At 46.0% G+C, this 23,373-nt stretch overlaps 1 protein-coding gene and 1 long non-coding RNA gene across 4 annotated transcripts; one reads left to right on the plus strand and one right to left on the minus strand.

Moving 5' to 3' along the window:
• Positions 1-2,989: 2,989 nt before the first annotated feature.
• Positions 2,990-21,623, minus strand: TBC1D20 (TBC1 domain family member 20). Of its 3 annotated transcripts, none has more exons than XR_003427180.1 (9): positions 21,390-21,623; positions 14,798-14,983; positions 11,357-11,437; positions 8,854-9,040; positions 8,572-8,673; positions 7,490-7,631; positions 6,473-6,660; positions 4,752-6,210; positions 2,990-3,871 (listed from the first exon to the last, which is right to left on the minus strand). XR_003427180.1 is itself a non-coding variant. In XM_027078665.1 (8 exons), exons 1-8 carry the CDS (start codon positions 21,457-21,459, stop codon positions 5,955-5,957), a joined length of 1,212 nt encoding a protein of 403 aa, XP_026934466.1. In that variant the 5' UTR covers positions 21,460-21,623; the 3' UTR covers positions 3,910-5,954. The 3 variants fall into 3 exon arrangements, 1 of the variants encoding a protein (XP_026934466.1); XR_003427179.1 differs by having other exon boundaries at positions 2,990-3,880; XM_027078665.1 differs by lacking the exon at positions 2,990-3,871 and having other exon boundaries at positions 3,910-6,210.
• LOC113605369 (uncharacterized) lies at positions 21,463-23,348 on the plus strand. The gene is made up of 3 exons (XR_003427181.1): positions 21,463-21,555; positions 21,996-22,106; positions 22,923-23,348. It is a non-coding gene; the product is annotated as an uncharacterized LOC113605369 (long non-coding RNA).
• Positions 23,349-23,373: the final 25 nt, after the last annotated feature.

A 23,373-nucleotide genomic window follows, 5' to 3' on the forward strand; every position in this document is an offset into this window, starting at 1 on the left:
CAGTGGGCACCCAGTGTTGGAGAAGAGAGATTTCAGGAAGAGGTGAACCTGCAGTTGCGGGTGAGATTGTGATCCTAATTTTTAACATCTCAGACAAGATGGCACAGTATTGGTCCAGTGCTGTTTACTATGCCCACTCCGCTGGTCAGAGATTAATAAAACACGGTTCTGGGCATCCATTCTGTTTTTACCTCATCCTCTGACCCCTCCAACACCCCTCCCACCCCCCACTTTGAAGGCCAGCACACTGTCTGAGCCGGGATGTGGACCATCATTACAACAGGCGGAGGGCGTCTCTGCGACTCAAGGTGTGGACTCCAGGTTCCAGGAGCTGGGGCATGTCATTGGGGCGGGGCGGAAAGGGCTTATTCTAGACCCTGGAAAGGCACCCTGTCGTTGGGTGCCAAGGCTCAAGAGTTGACCCCAGGCTCTGTGAGCAGAGAGGTGAGAGAACGTGAGTGCCTTCCTGCTCTGCATTGGCTGATGAGGGGCACCCCCGCCCCGGGAGCAGGAAAGTCAGGCAGAGCCACGACTGGAGGAAACGGCAAGCTGAGCAGAGCTGCCAGAGCTGTGATGCAGGAGAGCACGGGGCCCAGGTCAGGGCTAACCGCTTGCTCTCACCGGCTCCTCCCTCCTCCCTCTCCTGCCAGGGCCTGTAGGGGAAGAAAGCAGACCATTCTTTTGGTGCACAGGTATAAACCAGCAAGCCACAGTATTGTTTTAGAAATTTGAATTGGTTGTATTTTTAAATTGGAGATGCTACATTAAAATCTAGATGCCCAAGTTCTCTTGCAAAAGTCGAAGCTTGGTAATCCTGGCTTCTCATTTCCACATGGCAGGTCCAGGGTCACGTGATGTTCCTGATCTAGTTCACCACAGTCCTCGTCACACCCAGCTCTCCTCACACGGCCTTTCCTGTGCCCTTGCACCATTCTTTCTCCCATGAGTACTAAGAAGTGTTAATGAGACATTTCTTTACCCATGGCTGTATCAACTGAGGCTGGCAGAGGGGGGGGGACCACATGGGCTGCGTGTGTCTTTCACTTGGCCCACTCCATCTACACCAAGGCGGGCATCGAGTTTATGTCTGCTGCAGCCAAATGGGTCAGGAGGGCAAATGGAGGGGCGCAGGGCTGTCCCGGGGTTCTAACCTTCAGCGCCATACTTCACATGCCAGTGGGTGAAGGATCTAAGATGGGCAGGCTCACAAGTGCTCCCTACTGCAGGGTCAAGTGGAGGTGCCTCCCCCTCCCAAGGGGTCACCCCAAACTGGGCCCCAGCACCAACTCTCCAGGGCGGACTTGAAACCAAACCCCACAGGCTCTGGACTCAGACCATCTACCTGAGGAAGCAGCCGGAGGTCCCAAATGTGCTTGTGTGACACAATCTTTTTCTCCAGGGATGGGGAAGGCAAGGGGAAGCACGTTGCTCAGATAAAGAGCAGCTGCTAATGTGGGCAGGAAGTGGTGGATGGGCCCCACAGCCCATGCCAGAGTAACATGTGTCTTCTAGTGTCCGGGGCTGCCGTGAAAGCCACTCACTTAAAAAGCAGGAAGCTGGAGGCAAGCCCACAGCCTTGCCAGCTCACAAAAGCTGCTCGGCAGGGCTTCCCTGGTGGCGCAGTGCTTGAGAGTCCGCCTGCCGATGCAGGGGACACGGGTTTGTGCCCCGGTCCGGGAGGATCCCACATGCCGCGGAGTGGCTGGGCCCGTGAGCCATGGCCACTAAGCCTGCGCGTCCGGAGCCTGTGTTCCGCTGCAGGAGAGGCCACAACAGTGAGAGGCCCGCGTACCGCAAAAAAAAAAAAAAAAAAAAAAAAAAGCTGCTTGGCAAATTCCAACCAAATGTAAATCTGCAGAAAAGACAACTAGCAAGTAAAGGGCCTTTGTGAGGAAAAGGCAGCAGGGAGTTACCAGCAGCAAAAGGAAGAAAGCAAGCAGGCTGAGCCTCAGGCCCCATCATCTTTCAGTTGGATTTGGCAAAAGCCTCTGGCCTATTCTTCCTTTCAGTCACCACTTAATCCGGGGATGAGCTCCCCGGGCCCAAGTGCAGGGCTGGCTTAAGGCATTTATTGATCCATTAATGTTCCCTGAAATGGAATCAAAACACTTGCACAACTTCAGTTTGTAAAGCATTTTCACAAACATCAGTTCATTAAAGCGTCCATGTGGGATGGGACCATCCCTATTTTACTGTCATTGACAGTGAGTTCTAGAGATGTAGTGACTTGAAGAAGCTCATATAACCAGGAAGGAACACACTTGCCATCATGTCACCAGGAACTCTCTCCAAACCCAGTTTTGGTCATGGCCCATCCTCATCCCCCAAATTGCCTACAGAGTCCCAACTCCCTTCCACAGAGCTCAAAGCTCTCCCTGGCCTGACCCCCAAGTACCCTTCCATTGCCATTGCCCACTCCATCTTTCTACAAAACACCCACACTTGTTATTCAGCTTTTTTTTTTTTTTTTTTTTTTGAGGTACGCGGGCCTCTCGCTGTTGTGGCCTCTTCCGTTGCGGAGCACAGGCTCTGGACGCGCAGGCTCAGCGGCCATGGCTCACGGGCCCAGCCGCTCTGCAGCACACGGGATCCTCCCAGACCAGGGCACGAACCCGTGTCCCCTGCATCAGCAGGCAGACCCCCAACCACTGCGCCACCAGGGAAGCCCTTCAGCTATTATTTTTACACTAATTTCCCCTCAGCCTTGCGTGTTGTGCAGTATTTTCTGACACCACTTCTCTGATTTCCAACACCAACTGAGTGTCCAACAATTCAATTCAGTTCTGACACTAACTACCTGGAATTAGCATCTGATGCCACAAGTTAAAGGGCTCAGTCCCACAAGACTGTCCCACTTCAGACCCAGCTGCAAATGCGGTGCCCAGACTACTCACACTTCTGCCTGGCCAACTACAAGTTCAGTGGTTTCTACAAAACCCTCTCAGTTTCAGTAATTTGCTATAAGTACTGACAGAACTCAAGAGAACACTTTACTTACATGTACTGATTTATTATAAAGGACACAACTCAGGAACAGCCAAATAAAAGAGATGAATAGGGCAAGGAACGGGGGGGAAGAGGGTGCAGTGTTCCCAAGCCCTCTCGGGCCATGCCACCCTCCCAGCACCTTGACGTGTGTGCCAACCCAGCGGCTCTCCCGATCTCTGAATCAGGAGTTTTTGCAGTGCTCAATGTCCAGCCTCCCCTCCCCTCCCAGGAGGTCAGTGGTGGGGCTCAAAGTTCTCACGCTCTAATCACTTGGTCTTTCCGGTGACCTGTGCCATCCAGGGGTCCCACCTTAAGTCACTTCATTAGCATAAACTCAGGTGGGATCAAAAGGAAATCATTATGAACAAAAGACACTCCTATCACTCAGAAAATTCTAAGGGTTTCAGGGGAAGTGGGGACAAAACCCAAATATTTATTTCACCACACATACCCTTCCTTCAGTTTTCTATTTATCAAAATTCTCTTTACATTCAATCAACTATGAAACTGCCACTGAAAACCAATTGCTCCTTCAATGCAGTTCTCTGGTGAGGTCCCAGAGGCAGGGCGGTGTCCTGGCCAGCCCTGTGTCCTCCACAAGTCAAATCAAAGGACAGCATGGGCAGCTGGCCTACGGTGATGGGACACGGTCGGGGAGCTGAGTGATGCCTGCTCAGCCTTCAGCCCCCTTACGTCTCCCCTCTGGGCCAAGGAAACAGTGGACCCAGGCAACGTGGGTTCTTGCCTCGGGAAAAACAGAAACAGGACTGCAGGTACTGTCCAAGCTCTCCGGGCAAGTCAAGGCCAACCAGGAGTCCACAGATACAGCACATCTCCAGGTCAGGGGTGGAAGGGAGGGAGCATCAAGGCCAGATGTCTAAAGCTAAAGCCACTCCAACAAGGAAAGAATGACAGAAGCGATTAGTAGCCACATATGGCTGTTTATTTCATACAGGGCTCTGTACAAAATATTTACACATATTCCTTACAGAATAGTAAACCACTTGAAGGTAAAAAGATAATGCTTTCTTCTCATTGGCAGGGGATAATCCTGATGTCAGAAAAGCTATAAAACAAATGAACTTCCTCCTTCCTAGGCCACAACAAAAGTCAATGCCACCTGCTTCCTGGGATCCAAAAAGCCATGGCCTTGGGACCCTGATCACATGCACCTCCCTTCCTCTTCCCCATCAATTCCTTCAGTATTTACAGACAGGTCCAAGGGCCTGTGGCAGGAGGGGCCGATGCTGCCCATTTGGAAAGATGACAAGAGGACAAATTTGTTGCGGGAGAAGACTGGGAACTTCTGTCACGTCATCTGGATCCTGGAAGACTTTCCTTTGTCTTGATAAATCTACCACTTTCTAGACTCATCCATCCACATCACGCTAACCCCAGGTGGGACTCCTGCTATGAGAATGACCTGCCACTTCGAGCTTGTTTTGGTTGTAAAGTGCTTAGTGAACTCAGTGTGGACAGATGCCTCTCCTAACCGCTCTGCACACCGTGGGCATACGGGGAGGACGTGGAGGGCTGGGTGGGGTGGGGTGGAGTGCTTCTGGCATGTTTACTCTAAGAAAACACCTGCCAAGAGAGAACAGTGCCTGCAACAGACCAGGAAAATAAAAATACACGGCTGCTTCACACTATACACCCCAGTTCTTCAGAGCAGCAAAAGGCACTTTTTTTCAAGCCACAGTTAATCTAAAACAAACCTGGCTTCGCTTATAGGAAAAGCTGTACCAGAGGAAGTGAATATCCACCTTGTTCTTGAGACCTGGAGAGTCCTTAGGAAGCCTCGAGCTGGCTGTCCCAGGCTCCCGCCACACGCTTCAGGATGCAGCTTGTCCCCTTCTGGGTGCGGACGAGTTCCCAGTGACATTTCCTACCAGGAAGGAGAGACCAGCAGCTGAGGAGATAAGTTAAACCCAAAAAACAAAGCCAAGGTTGTGAGTGGATGCCTATTTGGGAGTAGAAGGGTGACTGGAGGAAAACAGGAGGGAAGGAAGGGGAGCTGGAGAAGAAGAGGGCACTACGGAAGTGTGGGGCTGCTTACAAATAGCAACTCTGACTAAAGTGAAATGTTAAATAATTGAGTAGAAAGGAAACTGCAGGGTTTTAGAAGCTTATCCTTCTGACGAGAACGATTTTTTTTTTCCATGAAGGAACTATTACTTTAAAAGTGAGGGTACTTTACATGTTGGGTGTATGTAATTCTAAAAATAGTAGTAAAAGTGTCTTTTATATGCATTGTCATGTGGCTTGTGGAAGAGAATAAGGAGAAAAAAAAAAAAAAAAGGCAGGCAAAAACCAGCCTATGTCTGCGCCCTAAAATGTAACATTCCTTCCTGTTTGACTGGAAATGCCCAAGTGATTTCTAGCCTGAAAATAGGTAGGATTTACCTAGTAACCTAGTTCACATGTGTCTCTTAGATTTCTGACCAGCTAATGGAGCTGTTCTTAAAAGGGGGCCAATCTTGCTCCCAGGCTGGCCTTCTCTGCCCCTTCGCCTTCATTCCAAGGTCTGACTTCTTTAGCAGCAGCTTCGTCCTTCTTTGTCTGGCTGAAGCAGTCAGAACGGGAGGAGCTGCCAGGAGGGCATTCAGTGGTCCAGCTTACTACGAGCAGCCAAGATGCTCCCCAGTGACCAGGCCCAGCGGGTTCCTAAGGCAGCCGGGAGCTGCAGAAACCCACTTCCCTCAACACAAGAGGGGGCAGCAGAGAGCCCACTCAGAAGCCCACTGTGAGGCAGAAAGAGTTCTGTGCTCAGGATCCGAGTGCCCAGCGTCACGCAGGCTCTGCTACCGGCCTCTGAGGCAAAGGCATCCACGGACGGGGGGAAGGGTGCAGAAATAGAAAACCCTTGACAGAAACCCTTTTAATAAAGGAAATTCCACCCCCTCCCAATCTGTCCATGGAAGGGTGAGACCTTGATGTCATGTAAGAGGAAGTGTCTTCTCAGGCATTTAGGGAAACAGCTGCAGCTGAAACTTTGGGGCCCACTCCAGGGCACTTTTCACCACAGCCAGAGCGGCTGCTCCAAGTGCCACCGTCAGTCCCATCACTGCCAGCTTCACAAAGCGGTTGGTCCTTGGTTTGGTCAGGACATCTTTTGTTCGCTCCTCAGGCCGCAGAAGTCCCCGAAACCGCTGCCGAAGTACCATGTCAGGCCTCTGCTGGGCTGATGCCAGCTCAAAGTCTTTGAAGGTAGAGGCTGCCGTTCTGCAGAGGAGAAGGAGACAGAAGGGAATGGGATGAGAGAAGGAGGGAAAAAACTAGATTAAATAGGCTGAGGGCAGAGACATCCATTGCTCAGAAAATTCTTCTTATAAAGACCCATGAAGTCTCAAGTGGGGATTCCACTAGCATAAGCATAGGTCTCTGGAAACACCACTCCCAGCCCCGTCCCCACCAGACACAGTCTTCCATCATTTCTGCTCACTAATGAACACCCCTGTTCAACCGGTGCCGTGGCCCCACTCACTTCTCAGCTTGCTGTTGGGCAGCTGCCTCCCGAGCAAGTTCGGACGGGGGGAACTGAACAAAGAGGTCTCCTGCTCTACTGATCAGTGTCTCATAGGGCAGGTCCTGAGGGATCTGGGACAACAGGTGGTGGACTGAGGCCATGTCGCAGTCACAATCCAGGACTTCCTGCTCTCGATACAACACGATCTGTGGGGAGCAAGGCCTTGCATCAGAGACCAGAACATACAGGGCCTTGGCCACTTCATTCCATTCTCCTTAGAGGTGAATTTCAATTGGTACCAAACAGGGCTCACCCCAAAGGTTCAGCAAATTCTTGTATTCATCTAGGAAATAATGATGTACACATCTGAGCACTTTTCCCACTGGGCAAACCCTTCCTGCTGAGGCAAACTTCCACCCCATGACGTGAAAGGCTGACCAATTAAATGAAGGAGGTTCTTTTAGGAGGAAGGAAAGAAGAAGGATTACTGGAGATTCCTAGCTCCAGCACAGAAGAAATGGTTCAAAACAGCAGAAAGAATGGTCTTGCTCTCTTTAAAGGACAATGAAGAGTGCTGTGAGTGCCCACCTCCACCCTCACGCCGGATGGTTCAGGCCCCTCTGATAACTGGGGCCCCTCAACCCCGACTAAAAGCCATCTCAACTTTCTATCATAATGCCACACTTCTGCTTTTCTTAAACCCGGAGTTGGGGTTGTACGAGCTCCAGGAGTTGTCAACAGAAACCCTGATAATTCACAATGCACACGAGCATTTTAAAGGTTCGGAAGAATCAAGCAGTAAACAAATCTAACAATTCTGTTTAACTAGCAGTTCCCAAACTTACTGTTACACAGAACATTTTTTTCTCCCATGACTCTCCCATTAACATTCCACAGAACAGTGTCCAGAGACGCCAGCCTGGGGAAGTGCTGTCTTTGGCATCTTTCCATAATCACCAGGTTTCCCTTTAGGGAACGTGATCACGCTGGATTTGAGGATGCACACCAAGCTGCTGGCTCATGGTCTATACCTACCACAGCTGCAAAGTAAATGGGCATCAGTGGGTGGCAGGCCAGGAAGAAGTCGTATAACCGCACGACGTGCCTGAAGTCAGACAGGACGTGCCCAAACCAGGTGATGAGCCAGCTGAGCGCAAAGATGGTCCCCACCTCGGCACTAGGAGCAAGGAAGTCCAGATGTTAGGTTCCCTGCTGAGTCATCCCTTCCCCCTCCCTGGGCCTTCTTTGTCCTCAGTGCTGTGTGAAGAAAGCATTTGAGAAACATGCTTTTTGGAAAATTCAGCCACCTACAAATTCAGCATCTTCTCCTCACAACACAGAAAGTCCTTACAATATACCCAACATCATGACACTAATACCACAATAGGGTCCTGGTGGCCTTATCTCCCTGGGTGCTCTCCTAATGGCCAACAAACGTCAACTAAAGCAACAAGAATTAGCTGTTTTCAGAGAACTACACCACCATTTTCCTTCTGAGAAAGTCCATCCTTTGGGGGGGCACAGGCACATATTCTCAGGCTTGAAAACACAACTGTATTAATTTTACAGTTAACATGAGGTGACTGAAACACCTTAAGACACAGCCTTTTTTTTTTCTTTTTTAAAGAGAGGCAGGCATTGGCCAAGGACACATTTCCAACTAAACAGAAGAGAAAAATAACATGAGAACTGCAAAGTGTATTTCTTCTCCTTGGTATATGGTGAATAAAGCAACCCACAGATGGCCTTGCCTTTCTCGCCTCTGGATCCTACAGAACTCTGTACTTCTGTTGCAGCAGTAACCTCAAAGTCTACCTTGGCGTACTTACCTTGTCCACCTCCCTCCACTAGAGGTAAGCTCCTCAAGGGCATGGGCTGTGACCTCTCTTCTATCCCCCCAAGAGGCACAGCACCCAAAGAGTGTTCCAAGACTGTGCACAGAACTGAATTATCCAGACTGCTGATGACTGGAAAGGACAACTCGGAAGAACGTAACACTAATCGACATAAGATGATGATGCAACTGAGCTACACTTGTGAAGAATAAACAAAGGCTAGGAGAAAGCTGAAGAGGGGTGTGTGTGTACGTACACACATAAATGTAGACACATATATACCTCTGCATGAAGTCATGGAGGTCTGGATTCACCTGGTCAATGATGGGCATCAGATAGTTTAATATATGCTTGGTGTTGTCCATTGTTGGATCCATGAAATCCCTAGAAGGAGACAATTCAATGAGCTTGGTCAGACCAAATACTGGGATCAGGGTTTGGGGGCAGTAAGGTGGAGTGGGGTTCAAACCACTGAAAACACTGACTAGGAAATGGGCTGAGGAGTTATCCCCAGGGGGACTTGAGGAGTGATACCCATCCTCTTATGCTGCTTTGTGCTGGTACCTGAGGTGATGGGTAGACAATTTTTCTACCAGGGATGTTGCCAGCTTCTCGCCTACCACCAGCAAAAATGTGACCACGATGTCGTGGTAGCCCTGGTAGTAGTGCAGCTGAGGGTTGCGCTCCAAGATGAGGAGGATGATGTCGATCAGTTCTTCCTGGAGCCCTTCTCTCTGTTCTTCTGGCATGCCTGGGGAGGGGAGGGCAGGGGAGATGCACTTGAACATGGCAAGCAGCCTAGTAACACAGAGGTTAGGAAGACGGTCAGCAGTGGATTAGCAGAGAAAGGGTTTAATAAAAGAAAATTAATTACAACAATCTGGCAACACATTCAAGATACACACACTGTTGATACTGCCTGACATGTAGGAAAGAGCCACAGACTGGCTACCTTACAGTGGGGGAACCCAACCAACACCATCTTAAAACCCGGGTCACCACAGGTCATGCTACCAACAGTGTGACTAGTGGACAGCACGTGCCTCCCGATGTGCTGCAGGGAAAACTCAGCACCACTTTGGTGGAATTCCTACCAAGAGTTCATCACCTGAACCTTAAAAGGAGGAAACACCAGATAAACCGAAACTGAGAGAGATTTTATAAAATAACTGGCCTGTCATAAAATACAAAGGGACTATTCCAGAATAAAGGAAGCTAAAGAGATATGAAGACTGAATGGAAAATGCATGAATTTGTATCTCCTTTTCCTATAAAGAACATTATTGGAATAAATGGTGAAATCTGAATAAAATCTGTATTAGCAGTAAATACTGTCAATGTGATACTGATTTTAAGTGTGATTATGTAATAAGAGCCGTGTTTTAAAAAAATATACCCTGAAATATTTAGGGATAAAGGGGCACCATGTGTGTAATTTATTCTTAATAGTTCAGAAAAAAATTTGCGTGTATGTACCACAAAGGAGAGAGAGAAAGCAATACTAAGGTAAATATAGTAAAAGGTTGACATGTAAGAAAATCTGTGTAAAAGCCACCTGGGGAATTCCTTGTCCTACTTTTGCAACTTTTCTGTAGGTATGAAATTATATAAAAACAAAAAATGTAAGAGATGCATGTTGCCCTCAGAAACAAACTAAATATCACAGGAAGTACTGATGTCCTTGATCCAAAGACACAGCTGGAAACAGAAAAGGCTGTCTCGGGAGACCTTCTGGCGCGCGCGCCTAGTTCTGGCAGCGGTCAGTGTGGCTCCTCGGCTCATCTGGCTTTTAGTATAAAAATGCCAACCCTTGGCCTCATGACCTGTTTTAGAAGAACGGCACACAGCACAGCTTTCCTACACCATTAGGTTTTCCAGTCAAAAACAGATCTTACGAGAGAAAACAGCTAATACAAGAGCCCAGACTAAACCGAACAAAGGTTTTTAGGTGAGAGTGAAGCTCATCTCTTGCCCGTTTCTACCTACCCCTTCTCAAAAAGGCACACTCTAAAAGATAAAAAAGAACATGGAGTAAACCAACTACTATGGATAGGTAAAGTAATGAAAGTAGCGAGAGAAAAAAAGTAAACCTTATTTGAATTTTCAGTATAAAAGAGGTCAGCTAAGCTCAGAAGAACGTGAATGTAAAAAAATATGAAACCACATGGAAAGTTCAGCCTACAAGAATAATATCATAGACTGATGTCACATAAGTGGAAGAGGAATAAAGGGCTCAGAGGAAAAACAGGTTACCTAGGGAAAAATATGGAATGCATCTGTCTATGTGGTCTCCTCAAGACCAGCAGGATAGGAAAAGAGCCTTTCCAGGAACCAAGGGTGCAAGCAGGAAAGAGGCCCTTTAACAGACAAAATCCAATGCCAGAGCATGGGTTCTAAAGAGTGAGAAAATGGGTTTAGAGGTTCTTGTTCCCTCCAGCAATTCTCCTCTCTTCATGGACCTAAGGTGGAGTTGCCAAAGGAAGAGAAATAGATGAGGTTTGCTGGCCAGTTTCCTTCATGGTGAAACTGGAGACAATGGTTATTCTTCTCATTATTCCTGGGAATGGGAAGACAATTTTAGGAACAGACTCTTTAAACATGTAGTGATTGGCCTTCCTTCCAGTCCAAGGGCCCCAATATACGTATATGCAAGATACCGCTATGTATAAATGAAGATATTAATAGTTCTTGTTATAGTGACCACTTCCAAACCAATCGGCTCTTTAAAGCCAGACCGATGGCTCTAGCAATCCCTATAAAGTCTCCTCTAAGGCTCTGAAGGGGGAAAAACCCTCTTCTCTCATCTACCACCTCTAGGCCAAAAGACATTATTTTAGGCTCAGGCCTTCACAGTGCGGTTCTGAACTGACTGAGACAGTGAAAGAATGACGCGGCAGATGAGGAGCACAATGGGTCCCTGAGGAGGTAGGGTCCTGCATGCGGTCACGCTCTGTGCTGGGATGGAAGCTTCCTGGGACAAGCAAGCACCAACACAAGAAAGTAAGTGCAACTGGGACAGAAGCCACCCCGCCACCCCCGACCCAGGAAGACCGAGAGCGCGTCTCACCAGGAGGGAACCTCCGTAAAGACCGCCTGACATCCAGGAGCACTTGTTGGTAGTCCTTGCTCATCTGTCGTAGGTCGTTCCCTATTGAAGGAAAAAGAACATGTTATTGCAAGAACGTCTGGGAAGCCACATCAGGAGCAAAACATCCTGGCATGACATAAAAGGCCTGAAAGACATACTCGGGCTTTTCTTGAAGGGGACATGACTCAAGATACAACATTTGGAGAGGAATCCCTGGTTTAGTTCCAAACACGCTGTTTCCCGCAAGTCATGATGACCATAAGAGGAGGGAACACAGATTATCCAGGAGGCTACAGGGTGCAAAGAGCAGCAGAGGAGAAGTCAGGAGGCCAGGAGTTGCATGCAGGCTGCTACTGTGTGTCACCGGGAGTTGCTCTGAATTTCAAAGCCCACATCTGTACAATGGGGATTACTCCCTTCCGTGTGTACCTCTCAGATTACTGTAAGGATCAAATAAGATCATGATTGTGGAAACCACAGACCACTGGAAAAACTCTAACATCTGTAAAGTCTAGGGAACACTGAGCTGTTCAGAAAGGAGTATTAAGATAAACTCACATAAAAAAGAACCTAACCTCTCTTGACCCTGCAATTCTAAAACTAAGACACTGCAAGCAGGAGACAGTACTTGTGTTCAGTTGTTAAGCCCAACTGAAAGTAAGGAGGCAGTCTCTAGCTGTTATATATATAAAAGTGTACATTTCCTTCATAACCGAAATCAAAACTTACTAGAGGAGCCTGTACAATACTTCCGCATACACAGACTTCATCTTATAAAGATATGGGAAATCTGGAATCTGATGGAACACCATCTCAGGATTTAGAGTGTGAATACAGCAATGCCTTTTCCTTCCAACAAAAAGATCACTGCTCTGAGGCAGCCCGGTTCCAAAGATAATAACAAGGGGCAACTTAAAACATCTACTCAGGAGGCTTCCCTGGTGGCGCAGTGGTTGAGAGTCCGCCTGCCGATGCAGGGGACACGGGTTCGTGCCCTGGTCCGGGAGGATCCCACATGCCACGGAGCAGCTGGGCCCGTGAGCCATGGCCACTGAGCCTGCGTGTCTGAAGCCTGTGCTCCACAACGGGAGAGACCACAACAGTGAGAGGCCCGCATACCGCAAAAACAAAACAAAAAAACATCTACTCAGGGACTTCCCTGATGGTCCAGTGTTAAAGAATCCACCTTCCAGTGCAGGGGATGTGGGTTTGATCCCTGGTCGGGGAGCTAAGATCCCACATGCTGTGGGGCAACTAAGCCCACACACTACAACTACCAAGCCCGCGTGCCTCAACTAGGGAGCCTGAGTGCCGCAAACTAGAGCCCTCACCCTCTGGAGCCCACGTACCACAACCAGAATGAGAAAACCTGTACGCCACAACTAGAGAGAAGGCTGCATGCTGAAACAGAGCCTGTGTGATGCAATGAAGAAGAAACCAGCGCTGCAACAAAAGATCCTGCGTGCCGCAACTAAGACTCGACGCAGCCATAAATAAATAAATAAAATTTAAAAACCCATAAAATAAATAGGTATACTAAAAAATAAAACAAAAATACCATCTACTCGGCTGTACCACAACACTGTGAACTTTTTTCAGCAGAGGCTGTTTTAATCATCTCTAGTACCTGGCTCACATTAGGAGCACAAATAGTACCTGCCAAATGAATGAAAGAATCCCCAGCACCTGGACTTTTGCCAAACATAGCAGGAAAGCAATAAATTTTTGTGGAGTGAATAAATGACAAAGTGGATTCACTGTTTTGCTGTACTTTCTTTTGTATTCTGCGGAAGTTTTTTTTTTTTTTTACTACACGGGCCTTGCAAATAAGTACAGTTGCCCCTCAGTATTCAAGGCGGATTGGCTCCAGGACCCCCAAGGATACCAAAATCCACAGATGCTCAAGTCCCATGTATTAAGTGGTCTAATATTTGCATATAACCCATGCACATCCTCCCATATACTTTTTAATTAATTATTATTTTTTTTTAATTGGGGTATAGTTGTTTTACAACTCCCGTATATTTTAAATCACCTCTAGATTACTTATAAAACCTAATACAGGACTTCCCTGGTGGCACAGTGGTTAAGAATCCGCCTACCAATGCAGGGGACATGGGTTTGATCCCTGGTCCAGGAAGATCCCACATGCCATGGAGCAACTAAGCCCGTGTGCCACAACTACTGAGCCTGTGCTCTAAAGCCCGCGAGCCACAACTACTGAGCCCATGCACCACAACTACTGAAGCCCACATGCCTAGAGCCCATTCTCCGCAACAAGAGAAGCCACTGCAATGAGAAGCATGCACACCATAGCAGAGTAGTCCCTGCTAGCAGCAACTAGAGAAAGCCCGTGCGGAGCAACGAAGAACCAACGTGGCCAAAAATAAATAAATTAAATATAAATAAATTTTAAAAAAAAACCTAATACAATGTAAATGCTATGTAAATAGTTGGAGAGCACAGCAAATTCAAGTTTTGCTTTTGGAAATTTCTGGAGGTTTTTTTTTTTTTTTTTTACAGAATATATTTGATCCATGGTTGGTTGAATCCTTGGACTTGGAGGGGCCAACTGTAACAGTTTTTCATAGAATTACAGAATTTTAGAATTCAAAATGGTCTTAGTAATTCCTCATAAAAAGTTTTTTTGTTTTTATAAGGACCGTAGAGGTATTACCTCTTCCTATAGCCCCACGTTTCTCAAAATGCAGTCCATGTGTGTCAGAATTAGGTGGGATTCTTGTTAAAATACATATTCCTACAACCCACTTCTAAGTGAATGTAAACTGGAATATACATTTTTGTTTGTTTGTTTCTTGGCCATGCCGTGCAGCTTGTGGGATCTTAGTTCTCTGACCAGGGATCGAACCCGGGCCCTCGGCAGTGAAAGCATGGAGTCCTAACCACTGGACCACCAGGGAATTCCCAGAATATACATTTTTTTTTTTTTTTTTTTTTTTGCTGTATGCAGGCCTCTCACTGTTGTGGCCTCTTCCGTTGCAGAGCACAGGCTCCTGACGCGCGGGCTCAGTGGCCATGGCTCACGGGCCCAGCCGCTCCGCTGCATGTGGGATCTTCCCGGACCGGGGCCCGAACCCGTGTCCCCTGCATCGGCAGGCGGACTCTCAACCACTGTGCCACCAGGGAAGCCCCAGAATATACATTTTTAATAAACTCCCCTAACTAGCCAGTAATAGCTAGCTACCTACCTACCTAATAAAAACTCATTCCATTTTTTATTAAAATTCTACTTACCAGTTTGGTCTTATTTTCAGAGTAGGCTCAAGCATATCCTAAAATGCTTTAGGTGTTTACTCATCTACTCTTGGTTTGAAATGAGCATAAAAATCAAAGACCCTGGCATTCTTTTTCCCTGCCTCCTAGACAAGCTCCCCTTCACAGCACCTCACCCCTAATTACCTGATATAGGAGGTGGATCATTGGTGTTGACATTGAGGAGCTTGGGCCACACTTTCCGCCTGATCTCATCAGTCAGGAGCCCTCCTTCACTGATAGCCATACGTCTAAGGGCAGCCACATCAGTGGGATCACTGTTCAGAGCCTGGTAGATCTCTGCCACTTTCTTTTTCCTTTTGGCATTAAAGTCTGCAAAACAGAAGGGAAAAGGGCATTAGGCACATATTCAGCATTTGTACATTTTCTCTTCAGGGCTCAATCTCCTTGCTTGGTTTGAGGTAAGGTAGGTATATTTGAAGTCAATCTACCGATATTTCACTAGCACATAGTGTACAAAACACTAAGGAGATATGCCATATAAGTAACAAAAAAGGACATACAATTATAATAAATGCCCAGTACATTCAGATATATCTAACAGTTTTTCCTAATAGAATGACTGTGCTTTCTTAATGCTAAACTTTACAGAGCATACATCTCTCTCTCTCTTTTTAAAATAAATTTATTTATTTATTTTTGGCTGCGTTGGATCTTCGTTGCTGCCCACAGGTTTTCTCTAGTTGTGGAGAACGGGGGCTACTCTTCATTGCGGTGTGTGGGCTTCTCATTGCAGTGGCTTCTCTTGTTGCAGAGAATGGGCTCTGGCACGTGGGCTTCAGTAGTTGTGGCACATGGGCTCAGTAGTTGTGGCATACGGGCTTAGTTGCTCCACAGCATGCGGGATCTTCCCAGACCAGGGCTCGAACCCATGTCCCCTGCATTGGCAGGGGAATTCTTAACCACTGCGCTACCAGGGAAGTCCTCAATTTTACTTTTTTAAACAAAACCACACGTGGAAAAAGTCTCCGGTTACACACTAATACAACTGGTAAAACATCAGAATCACATGGAGATATTTTCAAAAGTAGAATGTCAAAGGGTATACTTGGGTCTCCAGTGTGGCTAGTGGTAAGAGAGGCATGATACTGCATACAAAGCAACGGTTTCTCAAGAACCATATTAATTACTGATGATCAGGAAGTACTGTTTTAAGGATCTTATATCCTTATGTGGTAGTCTCTTATTTATACACAGGCATTTTGCTGTGTTTAAATTACTTTTTTAGGAGACTGGTCGAGAGTTTGTGGTTAATGTGCATCAAATTATAATGTTTCTATCTAAAATAATGGGGTAATAATAGGCTGTCAGAGTTTTCACCAGAATGGCTGATTTTAGGAACAGCAAACACAAGAAAAGTTAAACTAGACAACACCAAAGAGATGTCACAAAGCAGTGCACTATAATTGCCCAAAAAAGGTATGTGCAGACACCAAGAGTTCAGACAGCTGTGGGTCAGGCTAATCTGAGAATGCATTACTGAAGAGTGCAATTTAAAAAGAAAGGGGAGGATTCTGAGAGGCTGGGAGGAGAGCTGAAAAGGCGTGGAGACAGAAGCACAGGCCCTTTCATTTAACAGTAAATGAACTCATTAAAAAATATTTATGGGGACTTCCCTGGTGGTCCAGTGGATAAGGCTCCATGCTCCCAATGCAGGGGGATGGGGTTCAATCCCTGGTCGGGGAACTAGATCCTGCACGCATGCTGCAACGAAGAGTCCTCATGCCACAACTAAGAAGCCCACATGATACAACTAAAAGAGCCCGCATGCCTCAACTAAAGATCCCGCATGCTGCAATGAAGATCCCGTGTGCTGTAACTAAGACCCAGAGCAGCCAAAATAAATAAACAAATAATTTTTAAAATAAAAATAATAAGTATTTATGTAGCATATACTAGGTACAGGGCACTGGAGTTAATGTAAAGTGGAAGATAACACTGGAAGGTAGGTTAGGCTTTAGAGAGGAATAACAGTGGAAGTAGGTTAGGCTTTAGAAGGGACTAACATCAGAAGGTAGATGTCTGTTTTAGAACAGACACTAAGCGGCTTTCCTCAATACTGTTCTATTCTGAGGCAACAGTCTACAAATTGTTTCCATGATAACAAAACAAAAAACAAACAAACAAACAAATTGTTTCCATGATAAAGCTGCACATTATTAACGCAAATGAAAGTTGGTACTAATGGCCCTGGTTACCTATCTATGAGAACTGTGACATAAACCATATAAACAGAGGCACCAACTGGTTTGGAGTTAACGTGCAATTGGAGGTGCAGACAGGACCAGGTGCTTTTTCACCCCAGCAAACCTGTTCTCCTGGCTAGACTGTTATTTTCCTTGGTGACCTAGTAGGGGACCATCTGTTCCAGTTTGTCTGAGAGATTTCTGGTTTACACCTATAGTCCTGGCATAACTGTTCATAGCAAACTCTTCTTCCCATCCACACTCTCAAAAATGTCCCAGGTTGGATGCTAAATTAAATAGTTACTCTACCTAGAAATCATGAAAAATCAAGTCTCAATTTCCTGTCAGCACAGCACCTAACTAGTCAAATGTTTATTTACAAAGTGCTTCAAGTTCTTGGCTTGGGCATGTCTTACCAGCCATCCATCTGTCCATTGATCTATCCATTCATTTATCAGTCGATCATTTAATGAGCAACTACTTGTAGTAAGCACCATACTGGGATAAAAACATGAATATGACTCTCTCCCAGCCCTTGAGAGGCTCACAGTAGGGAGCGACATAATTATTACACATGATATAACAGAACCATGAAGAATCATGAAAACCCAGAGGAAAGAATAACTACTTCTGAGGCAATCAGGAAAGGCTTCACCAAGAATATATTGTGGTACCTCCTTAAAGAAAAGTTTGCACATGGAAGAGTGTGCTGAAGGGAGAGCATTCCAGGGAGTATGTGCAAAGACCTTGTCACATGAAAGAAACATCATGCCCTGAAAACAGAAAAATTCCAAGTGGCTGAAGTGTTAGGTAAAGGAAGAGAGGCTGGAAGGACTGCAGTAAATGCAGCTAATAGAAGAGTCTGGACTGGATTTATCCTCCACTGAAGGGGAAGACAGGGAGGGATTTTACTTTGGGTCAAAGGGCCATCCTTTGGAAGAGAAGGCTCTATGTTCCCAAAGAGGGATCACTGAGACACAGAAAACAGAAAAGACTTTATATAACAACATAGGCTGAGACAAAATATGTGCAGGAATTGAATTAATTTCCAACAAAGAAAAAAATCAGATATTAAAAAATTTTTTTAACTTAGAGTGCTCTTGTACTTTCTACACATCACAAATTAAGAACACTTAAATGGTAATACTAAACATTTACCAAGACAGCTGACATTTAGAAACCTTGTTAACCTATTTTCTAAGAGTATGGAAAATTTTCCTCAATTTTTCAAGACATATATCCACCCTACCCCTCTTTCCACTTAAGCTATTCAGCAATCTGGGGGAAAAGGAAAATCACTGTTTATATCTTGGAGGAAATAAAACTGTTTGCAATCAGCTGGATTTCCAGTAGGTTTTGGTAAATAATATGCCAAAATTTTAACTAATTCTGAACCCAAACCACAGCTCCAATACTTATTTCTCTAAAAACTCTGTTTGGATTCTACTTAAATCCTGCATTTCAAAATTTACTGCTATCATCTTGATTCTGATGCTCTGTGGGAACTCAACACATACGAGCGGAACAGAACAAATAATTTAGCTTAGCTACTGTTCCTCTGGAAAAACTGGCCTATAGTAAATGGCATTATTTTCCCCATATTACTGTTAAGAATATCCACACCAGAAAACTCTACATAGATTTGTAGGCACTTTGACCTTTTTCTAAAGCTATTGGTGATTCCCAGAGTAGAATGCTGCTCAATTGTGGATTTTAGTGGCTGTCTGTTCAGACCCCAATATCGCCTTTCTCAATCCCGTATTCTAGCAATTAAATGTTAGTGGCAGATGAAGAAGGCACTCCTACGTGTGCCACACCCACAGACAAATATTTCATTGCACCTAACGTACATACAGGCTTTGACTGTGACATAAAGAGAGAGGAGAAAACAGCAAACTCAAGTGAGCTAGAGATGTATAAATTACAAAGTGATGAATTCAACTGCTAGACTACACAATGAGGGAGAAGAGGTTCTGCAGAGTCTCAAATGCACAACTAATTTACACATCATATCCTCTTCACCTCAGAAAGAGGAAAGTCAGAGCTGTTCTTGGGATGCTTGGAAAAAGGTTAAAATTAATGTCTAACTATTTTAAGATAAATTTTACATATGGATTTTGGGGTAGGACACATTGCTGGACTTGAGAATGCGATATTTGGGCTTGGGATAAAAGCCCACATTTTCAAATCCCCTTGAATCCTTTCTTCTCCAATTTTTTAATTGCTCCCCTTATAAGGGAGATGTATTATATATTCCAAAGCTGCTATCTTCCAAATTTCTTTATAATAAAGGTCTTGGCTTTCGTAACCACGACAGAATGAAGTGACTATTCTAGAGCCGGCTGCAAAATATAAGACGCTGCTATAAATAAATCCCTGCTGCCTGAAAAGTAATTCATTCAACAAAGGAAAAAGGAATGACATTGGTACTACTTGGCCTGCTCCCTATTAAAACGATCATTTAAATAAGGAGCACTGAAACAGTAGTTCTTAACAACTCAGATAAAGATGGCTGAGTCTGTTATTGTCTCAAACCTCTCCCTACTCTGGCTACGGAACTCAGGTAGAGATTTCTCCTTCCTTAGAGCAACAGGTATCTTCAAAAGCATCTGGCTTGGGGAACTTAATACACAGGAAAGGGCAATGGCTAAAAATGAGCACTAGCTATGCTTCCTCTAAAAGTTTTTCCATACCAGCAAAATACACATCAGTGACTTAGATCGGGTAAATGATCTACACGCTTAATAAATGAATCTTATGTGCAAGAATAAAATTCCATAATGATTATTTGGTTTAAGTTTGCATGTCAAGAAAGCTTTACAGACTTTAAACAGAAGTTAAACTTAAAAGGCAGAGCTAGCCTTAATCAAAACCATGAAAGAGCAAGTCAGAAAGAGATCCTCCCAGACAGACACCCCCTGCTCCACCCTTGAACTCCTGATGTTGACATTGGAAATTAACTTAAAAATTTATGCTTGAAAAAAAAATTTATGCCTGAACTTCATATCTGTATCAGAGAAATACAGTGGGAGAGGAAAACCTTACCTTATTCTGAGTAAGGTTCCTATTAAAAACAAAATAAAAGAAACTCTGTTTTTGGAGGTACTAATTAGTTTCAACAAACAGTACCCAAATTATCAGAGATTCATTAACTACCTGAAAAATAAAGACATGCACATTATGAAGAAAGACTACCCCCAAAATGGAGAAAAATATTCTAGACAGTAAACCAATCTAATCGTAACCTCTACAAAAGAGAGTTAATAGTATTAGTAACTTTGTCAATTCTCCTATGATTAAAAACAAAACAAAAACAAACAAGAAAAACAGAAAAACAAACTCCTCTCATCTCTAAATTCCTCCCACTTATCCAAAGAAGCAAAATCAAGGAAACAAGGATAAAGTCTCGCAACCTAGGCACAGCTGCACTACATCATGTCACAAGACCCATACCACTTGAGGCAATGACTATTATGCCATGAGGACAGATGTTATATAAACATCAGCAAAGGGTTACAAGGCCAAAGGGCCTAGAGGAGTAATACGAGGAATGAGCTCCATTTCCAAATGCAGCATTAGAATAGGAGAAAAGGGCAATAACAAAATGAACCCAGAGAAACAAAATGTGAAGAACCAGGTGCTTCATCAAAACGTGGGTTGAATATGTGGTTGGTTCTATTATGGGCACCACCCACCAGAAGATGGAAAAGTGGGAAAGTTACCTTAGTCTTCTCCATTTATTAACTGTATGTAAAAGATATTTGAAAACAGCGCACAACGAAACCATGATTTCATGGAAATTAGTATAAGACAGTATAAAAAAATAGAGAGACTCGTTTTTTACACAATTAAACATTAAAATAGGTGGCACAGGATGAGACAGTAGATTGGTACTTGCCAGGAGCTGTGGAGAATGGGGCCTGGGAAATGATGGCCTTTCTTTTTGGCATTAGAAATGCTCTGGAATTAAGACAGTGCGATGGTTGCCCCACCTTGTAAAAATGTACTAAGAACCACTGAACTGTACACTTTAAAGAGTGAATTTCGAGGTAATTAAAAGAAATATGTGGTCCACGGTCACCGCGTCACTCCAGACTGCGACCGATGAATGAAGTTTGGGAAACCGGCCTGACCACTACTAGGGAGGCGGCCCCCGGAGCCTGCGGACGTGGCCGGACAGTCTCGGTCGGGGGCGAGGCTTGGCCTCGGTTCTCAGGGAGACCCAATTCTCCTCTCCAGATGCGACGAGGTGGGACGCGGGGCCCCCGCCCGCCCCGTCCTTCCCACTGGGGGTGCGGGTCTGCAGCCAGGGTTCCTCCGGTCCCCTCAGCATCCGCTAACCCCCAATTCCAGGATCTCTTCCACTTCAGACGTGACCCGGGTCTTCAGCCTTTTCCTCTCTCGCACCTCGCGCGGTCGTCCCGGGTCCCCCGGCCCCCTCCTCCGGCAGCTGTCCCCTGACCCTAAGGCCGCCCCTGTCCCTCAGGCCGTCCTCGCAGGCCGCTTCCCGGCGCCCCGGCCGGCTTCCGTACCTGCCTTCCCCGCGCCGCCGTCCCAGCGGCTGGAGGTGGGGCCATCATCCTGCGCACTCCGGACGGCCATGTCCCGGGGGCCCGGGCCCGGGCCCGAGCCCCGGCTGGCGGCGGAGCCGACAGAAGACGAGGCAGCGGCCGCGGGATCCAGCGCCGGCTCCGCAGGGTAAGCTCGGCTTGGTCAGCCCGCGGCGCGCAGGCGTCCCCGCGCGGGCTCCGCCCCGTGCCAGCACGTGACCCCGCTACGCCGGGCGGGCGGCGGCGGCGGCGGCGGCGGCGGCGGCGGGGGCAGCCGGCGGTCACCCGGGCCCGCGCGCAGGCGCCCTAAGCGGTGAGAGGAAGAGCGCGGGGAGCGCGCCTCGGAGAGTTAGTTGCAACTGAATTTGCAGAGCGTGGCACTCTTGAAGAAATGTGTTCAGGAGCAGATTTTATCATTTCTTTTGTTTTTCTTATCTGTAAAATGATACTGATGATAATAAAACTACTGAACTCACAAGAGTTCTTGGGAAGTGCTCAGAACACTACCAAGCATATAGTAAGTACTCCATAATTGTTCACTCTGTTTTTGCTTACCAAGAATTTTACCTGCTGTCTCATTCCCCACAGGTACTCCTGTCATCGTACTTGGTGACTTCAGGGTTTAGCAGAACCATCGCATACGGTTATGCAGATTGTGCACCGCACAATGCCAAAGACGCTGTTCACATAGACGGTTATGTAAGCAGTATTCCCTTTGAGTTATACAAAACTGGCCATTCATCCAAAAGGAGCGTCTGTCTTATCAGGTCGTTGACCGCCTCGTCTCCAATGACAGTCCTTTCTCTTCAATAGGCCACTCATTCCCTTGGTCACACCCCTATCGTTGTGGCCAGAAACTGCCCCATCTCTTAAATCTCCAGTGCTAGGCCTCCCTCACTGAAACTCCCGTGATTCTGGTTGCTGGATGACCCCTACCATGACAATTCTTTATTCTGAGGCGTCTAGCACATGGAACCCATTACTCCTGGCCCGTCTTGGTTTCATTCAGGTTGCATGGTCCACCATCACATTTTAAGTCTTCTTTTATGTCCTCTGGGTAGCATTCATGAGCAGAAATTACTCTGAAGTTCATTTGATTTTTAAAACTAATACTCAATGTATTAAATTTAGAAATCCCCAAACCTTGTTTTTCCTTCAACTGACAAATTTTACAATTCCATTCATAAATCTAGTAAATTTTAACCATCACTTTGGTACTGTAACTGAGCAGGACCCTATGGGGCCTTCCCAGGACAGACTCCCCCACCATCCCCAACCCACCAACCACGTCCTCTGCCTGCCCCTTGTCTGTAGAAAAACTTTAGCCTCCTAGGCCTTCCTCAAGTTCCAAAAAACAAATTTAATCTGAGAAGTGAGAAAAATACAGAAAGAAAGGAAAACAGTCAAACGAGGCAAAATAATAATAGTTTAGCCATTGAACAAAGTCAAGGCCCTTTAGTTCCTCCTCAAGGGCTGTAGATAATATTGAGCCATATCCTTTGAGATGTTTTGCAGATACTGAAACCCCCACGAGGTGGAAGAAGTTAACTGTATGCTGTCCATAGACCAGTTGGAACTAAAAGGTTGATGATGTTGACTCCCGATCATCTCACCACCAACCAATCAGAAGAATGTCCATGAGCTGATCAAGCACTGCACAACCCCCCTCCCTCACCCTGTCTTTAAAAACCTTTCCCTGAAACCCATCAGGGCATTTGTCTTTTAAGCACCAGCTGCCTGGATTCCTTGCTTGGCACCCTGCAATAAATGCTGCACTTTCTTTCACCACAACTTGGTGTCAGTAGATTGGCTTTACTGTGCATGGGCAAGCAGACCCAAGTTTGGGTTGGTAACAGTACCATTAATAAACTTAGTCAATTAAGTTCCTTTGAACATTTGTAGTCAGTTGATGTAGGTCAGTTGATGTAGGGAAGAGCATTCTAGTCTGAGAAAATAGCACAGGCAC

The sequence above is a fragment of the Aethalodelphis obliquidens genome, unplaced genomic scaffold, assembly GCF_003676395.1.
Source record: "Aethalodelphis obliquidens isolate GAN/ISIS:26980383/991018 unplaced genomic scaffold, ASM367639v1 scaffold42, whole genome shotgun sequence".
Lineage (NCBI taxonomy): Eukaryota > Metazoa > Chordata > Mammalia > Artiodactyla > Delphinidae > Aethalodelphis > Aethalodelphis obliquidens.